This window comes from Poecilia latipinna, unplaced genomic scaffold (assembly GCF_001443285.1).
Source record: "Poecilia latipinna isolate Pla-1442-1.1 unplaced genomic scaffold, P_latipinna-1.0 Scaffold2380, whole genome shotgun sequence".
Taxonomy (NCBI): domain Eukaryota; kingdom Metazoa; phylum Chordata; class Actinopteri; order Cyprinodontiformes; family Poeciliidae; genus Poecilia; species Poecilia latipinna.
The window spans coordinates 16,039-22,823 of NW_015114996.1; the positions used below are offsets into that span (position 1 = coordinate 16,039).

The following is a 6,785-nucleotide window of genomic DNA, read 5'->3' on the forward strand; positions in this document are numbered from 1 at the left end:
GGTTTGTAGTTGTTTGCATGGTTTGTTCACACAGTCACTCAGTCAATCAGAAGGATCATATTTTGATGTAGGTGTTCAGACATAAACAATGGATCTTGAAGAAGATCCAGAGTATTAAACAAGACATTGGTCTTGGTGTTATCTTAAATTAAGAATGCAAGTAATAACAAGCACTTTTGATTACAGGATAAAGAAAAATCAAATACTAACAAAAAGCTAGTAGCATGCTTCTCTAAATGAATCTGTTTCCACTTTGGGTACAGAAGTCCATTATCCTCACCGTAGCTGTGAGCTACTTCAACTACTTCAACAACGTGCATGTGTGGGTTTTCTCCGGGTACTCGGTGTCCTCCCACAGTCCAAATACATGACTGTCAGGTTAACTTGCCTCTCCAAGTTGTCCCTAGGTGTGTGTGCATGGTTGTTTGCCCTGTGTGTCTCTGTGTTGCGCTGTGACAGACTGGCGACCTGTCCAGGGTGTACCCCGCCTCTCGCATGGAACATTAGCTGGAGATAGGCACCAGCACCCCTCCCAACCCCACTAGGGACAAGGGTGTAAAGAAAATGGATGGATGAAATTGGCTTATTTTGTAAAACTGCAAAGGAAGAACTTGCTACTGACAACATCAGCAGCTGGATGTTGCCACAAACAATGAAGAAGACCACATGAAATAGGTGGAGAATCATGGGGTCAATTTTAATGACTCATTGTCTGAATAAGCTTGTTCATGTGATTTTAATTTAATTCATTATTTAATAGAAACAGTAACTGCAAAATTGTGTCCTTTTTTAAATTAGCAGAAAATTTACAAAGTTTTGTAAAGGAAATGCAGCTTGTGTCTAAGACTGATCTTAAAAGTCATCCCTAATATGTCTTGTTCTTGTTTTTTGGCCCTTTGCTTTTAAAAAAAAATTAGTTTTAATTTATATTTTCTAAATGTTTTTGATTTCCTTTTATTTTGTATCCATTTTATGTTGTTCATGTATAGATTTAAGCTTTGAATGTTTTAATGTATGTTTTGGGACTACTGAGGAATAGTAGAGTGTGTGATGTGTATAGTGAGCCTGAACTCAGACATATAATCTTGCTGGTATATCTAAAAATAGGTTCTTAATCTCAATGAGGGTTTTTTTGTCATTGTAAAATAAAAAAATAAAATAAAAATATATGTGAGGATGTGTGTGTTCAGGAAGTCTCATTATTTTTGAAAAGACAACTCTCCAGCAGCAGGAGGTTTGCTGCTCTGGGGCATGCAGGACATCAGCAATGATTTTAGGAAAAGTACCCATTGCGTTCCATTAGACATTTTCCAAACCATTTAAGCCTATCATCCCACAGAAATGGATTATTTGCCAGGGAGAAACGTTTAGGACAGCTCCCAGGGAGCCATAAGACTGGAGCGTGAAATTTTGAAAAAAAGGCTCTGAGAACTAACAGGCCTTTGTTACATATTGAAGTCACGCCTGGACAATTACAAAAACATCAGACAAACATGGCTTGCTTGGCAGGATGGACAGGAGAAAGCCTTTTCTCTCTAAAAATAACATGGCAGCAGGACTAAATTTGCAACGCTGCATCTGAATGATGAACTAGAACCTGGAATCATTGGAAGTTAAAAATAAATGTCTGGCCATAATGCAAAAAGAAAACCGAACACATCATAATGTTTTATTATGATCTTAGGGACTCTACTATCATTACAACTGTTTGTGGATTGAGTTCACTGTCCTTTCAGTCCTATTCAGAGTACACATTACACTCTGCCTTTAACCATATTCAACCAGGAGCTGCAGATCTGTTGCCATCCTGCCACCTTGTGGTGTACAATAGGAATAACTTGCTTGGTTGCAGGCTGTGCCTTAAAAAACACTAGGAAACGTGCACTGCTTATCAGGTACACCGGTTTATCATATATGAATATGTTGAAAGAACACATCAGTCTGTGTGGAATTAATCTATGAAATATGTTTTACTTAGTGAATTGAGTTACTGAAATAAAAGAACTTTATAATAATATTATGTTAGTTTTTTATGTTAGTTTAAACTATGTGGATAAGTAGATATATTGCACATGTATAAAAGAAAAATAGAAGAACCTGTTTTTTTTAACAAAGGTTTGAATACTTTTCAGAGTTGCTGACAGCTTTTTGATGACAGTTCATTTTTAGAGCATGAGGATGTTGGAGACTCAGGTTCTGTTTTGAAAGAGAAATCTGTTTTCTCTTACGCTTGATAATCAATACACAGCTGTTTTATGATTATTCTAAGATATGCTAATATTGTAATAAATACATTTCATCATCTGTGTTTGTTCTGTTGTTTTGTTGACTCTGTTTTTGGGTCTCAAGTTTTTTGTTTGTTTGTTTGTTTGTTTTACCACTTTACTGCAAGGAAATTTGTCCTAAGAGGACATTAACTTAATACTGATATATTGCCGTACTCGAGACGTCCATGGAGAAAAGAGTGGGATGTTCCTTTGATGGTCTGACTCATAATGATTCCAATAAACAGAGTAGAGAACCTGAAAGTTCATTTCATGGTTTGGATTCACAGACTGTTTCCACTTAGATTTTTGGTGCATGAGCTCATGACTTGCTCTGCTTCCTCTGAATCTCTAACCAGTCTTAACTTTTGCTTTCACTTCCTCTGCTTCATGTGCATTTCTACAGTTTCTGGAATATTTCAAGGGTTTCTTAAAAACATAAACCTCCCTGTAGAAATCACAAGCAGCAATAGCAGTTCCAAATAAATCAGAAAAACACATAATGATAAAGTTTAGCCTGCAAACAGTATAAGACAGAGCATGTGAGAATCTGTATGGAGGAGTGGACCAGAACCACTGCTGCAGTGCAAGCCTGGTCCAGAACAACAGGAAACATTTGGTCTCTGGACTTGGAAACAAAGATTTCTGGACCAATGTTAATTGGGTTTTCCCAATAACTATCTAATACTTATTTCACACAATAATATAAAATTAAACTTTTTTTAAAAAAATGCAAGGTGATGTGGACTTTTTAAAGATCCTGTCTCTATTTCATACTTCTTGTGCATCATGAAACGTTCACTGTGGCTTGTAAAATAGACATTTGTTTGGCTAAATCCTCTGTATGCACTCTTGCTGCCCAACTGAGTGTGATGGGTCAGGCTGACAGGTCAAATAAATCCAGCATAGAACTAGGAAATAATTAAATGTCAAAAAAATGAGATATGGTTTTGCCCTAAAATAACTAAAGTCCCGACTTTAAGTCCCGACCAAATTGTTTGATGAATTTGAACTTTTGAGCATTTAGCTTCTAACATCTCCGGTCGTATTTAAGTGATGTAAAATTAAAATATTCAACAACTTAGTCAGTGTGGCACTGAGACCTTCAGTAGATATTTTGTTGTTCTTCGGAATATTTCTCACATTTCGTAAATTCTTGGTCCTATGGAGAGGAGAGAACGGTTTGGAGCACGCCTCTTGAGTCACATGACTTCCGCATTCATCTGACGTCTCACGCGCTTTCTTCTGTCCTGGACTTGGTGACGCGTTTGTAGGTAAGGGACTGCGAATGGAAGCAGAGCACTCGCACTGGTTTTCAGCTTGAGTCTTAGCATTGAAGGAGAAGTTCATGAGAGTTTCATCGGTAGCCGGTCAGCTTTCAGCTGGACTTCAGCTCTGGGTTTCTGACGAGGAGAGGTCCAGTCAGGTCAGGTGTTCTCCCGAACTTTGCTTCCCAGCCCCGATTAAAGGTCAGCGACCTTTTCCACTTTTAATTCAGAATTTATCAGGACGCTCTTTGTGGGTGTACGAAACAAAGCGATGCACCTGGTTGTTCATTTAGTGGTGTTTTTTCTGCACAGGACATTTAACGCGACGAGATTTGGTGACAACCAGCAGATATGACCGAAGTTCAATAAACAGCGTGCTGAACATGGAGTAGAAGAGGACAAACACACTATAAATAATTCAGTTTCATGCTGCTTCTTAAAATTATTTATACTGGAATACATATATTTCATGTTGCTTCAAAGAAATAAAAGTTATTTTAACAGAAATCAAAATGATAGTTATCCCAGAGTAAATTTCCAGCTGTCTTGGTTGGAGTCTGCAGACATTTCCACAGAAGAGGCTCAGAGATGTTCGCACAGCAGCCAGAGATTGTTTCTTATTTTTAACAAAAGAGACACCTCACTTAAATGTCTGCACCTCAAATTTAGAAATAAACTAATCTTGCAGCTCAAATATGTCAGGTCATGTAATACCATATATATATAAGGGAAACTTACTGTGGGACCAATTTTGAAATTTACTTCCTATTCTCTTGGCTGATGCACATTTCTGTTTTTCCTTCAGGTCAAAACTGTCAGCTCAGATATTTTTTTTCCAAACACTTCCAACATATAAAGAAAAATGTAAGAATTGCTTGAACCATCTGTCTGTAGATGGTTCAAGCAATATTTGAAATTGTGTAGTTCTGAAATGCTGTTCGTTTTACTCCAGACATAATAGGACACACATGCTTCTCTGCAGTCTACAGAATATTTTTCCCATCACACTGGAGGTTCATCCAGATATTTTTGGTAAACGTGTGACGGGTCTTTTGGCCTATGGGGTTTCGCAAATAGTTGTACACAAACAAATGAGGAATTGCCTTCATTTCCATAATTTCATAAAACTGTTGCTTGCAATACTTTTATATCAATATTTGAAATTGAAAATATATATTTGTATTCTAAATTATAAGAACAATTTGTTGTAAATAGTTGTGGGGTTCACAGTGAAACAATAAATAAGTTTTACAACTCAGATTTTATGTTTTTATGTCTAATATGCAATAACAGTATACCCAAAAGAAAAAAATAAGTGTAAAAAAACCCGACACCACATCAGGCAATATTAATGGTTTCCATGGAGAAAAATATACAGGTAAATAAAAAAGGGCCATATATGCCCTGGACCCCAGAGGGTTGGGACGGTCTTGTATTCTACGGTCAGGTGTGGTTGTAGTTTGTGTAATTGAACTGAAATCACAGATATTTTTCAAAAGATGGATTGTTTTAAAGAGATGGACATTGTTTTTTCTTTTCCTCCATGTTTAGGGTCAGACTCAGGATGACTCAGGTCAGCCATCAGCAGTGGGGACAGGTCCCTGGCCTTGGCAGCGTAGACATGTGGACCCTCCAGTCCCCCCAGGTGCGGGTGGAGGTCCTGACCCTGGGTGCCATTATAAGGTCTGTGTCCTGCAGAGGGAAACATGGGCAGATGGAGGATATAGTCCTCGGCTACGATAACCTGGAAGGTAAGACATAAAATATTCAACATTTGAGAAAAATTATCTGATATCTCAGCAAGGCTCATTCTGAAAATCCCTTGAAAACATTAGTGAAAAAGAAGAAAAAAGTCTCGGCGGGGGGGGGGACTGTGCAACTCCTTTGGAATCTGGAGTTTTTATGGTTCAGTCTGACATCAAACTGAACATAACCTCAGCAAGGTTATGGTTTGAATCTTATGTTAAGAACAGGGATTTATTTGTTTCAATAGGTAATTTCTCATCAAGGGGACAGAAGTCACATGTGGAGCACCCCAAGGTGCCAAGGTTCAATCCTATGACCCCTCTTATTTAATATCTATATGCTCCCACTAGCTCAGTTATAGTTATATTGGGACTAATTTATCTGTATACAGTTTGTCAGAAATGAAAATGAACCGTTCATGAGTACATCAGTCACACTTTGTGGAGCAACCATGTTTGATTTCAACACCAGGTTTGGTGGAGAACCAGAACTTTCCAAATCAGAATTCTGACCTCAAGAGGCATTCCAATGGATTTCTCTGACTGTCAAGTTAAAAATGATACATTGCATTACTTTGTGATGATAAATACCAGACATGCTCTCTCGCCCTACAACACATTTTTTCCAACCCTTAACAGAATAGTCAGTTGTGACTAACTTTAGATCCGATGTAATAAGTTCTGGTCAGAGTCTGTTTGATTCATCAAGCTAACCAGTCAAGTTAGCTTGACACTTGATTGGGACCCCTGCCTGAAAAAGCTAAGAGAAATTAAAGTGTCTGCATACTTACCTTTGGTAAAGGTGAACAATCATATTTTTATGTTGTCAGGTTATGTGTCGGATAAACGGTATCTGGGGGCCTTGGTGGGTCGCGTGGCTAACAGGATAGCAAAAGGACACTTTGTGGTAGAAGGAAAAGAGTTCCAACTAGATACCAACAATGGACCAAATGCCCTGCATGGAGGCCTGCACGGCTTCAACAAGGTAAGACCAATGTTTGGGGGGTCTGTTTGCTGTTCCTGGACTGGAAACTTTAGCTGCTTCAACAAAACACTTCAAGGTGGGTTCAGAGAAAATGTGAAGCATTTCCTTGCCCAATAACAGGATAGCTACAGTGAGTTTATAATTAACGCTATTGGTTTTTAACTAAAACTGATTATGTAATTGCACTTATTTTCGTTATGTGTGTGGTCATGTTACTGCTGCTGACCAACACCTGGCTTAAACATGCTTCTCCATTCAGAGGCGCAAAAAGTGGGTATGCAGCGTATGCGACGCATAGGGGCGCAGCACCAGAGGGGGCGCCAAAACCCCGTCTGGAGGGGGCGACGCGCCTATTATGTTTTCCCATACAGTTCAGCGCGCCTCACGCTCCTTCCCCTCTCGCACATAACGAGGTAAATGTGGGGAGTTTTGCAGTCCACGCAGCGTCGCGTCACCTCGGTGGGGGGGGGGGGGGTTTTTTTTTTTGTTTGAAAATGAACTAGCCCTTCTGTTTCCATTTACT

At 38.9% G+C, this 6,785-nt stretch overlaps 1 protein-coding gene across 4 annotated transcripts in view; it reads left to right on the forward strand.

The window, feature by feature from the left end:
- Positions 1–3,428: 3,428 nt before the first annotated feature.
- The window catches only part of galm (galactose mutarotase), a 15,940-nt gene continuing 12,583 nt past the window's right edge, over positions 3,429–6,785 (forward strand). Inside the window, exons 1-4 of one of the 4 annotated variants that reach the window (XM_015019141.1) lie at positions 3,429–3,538; positions 3,632–3,733; positions 5,084–5,283; positions 6,108–6,262. In XM_015019141.1, coding sequence (XP_014874627.1) covers positions 5,097–5,283; positions 6,108–6,262 — 342 coding nt within the window. In that variant the 5' untranslated portion in view covers positions 3,429–3,538; positions 3,632–3,733; positions 5,084–5,096. The other 3 variants (XM_015019138.1, XM_015019140.1, XM_015019142.1) reach the window with 3 other exon arrangements.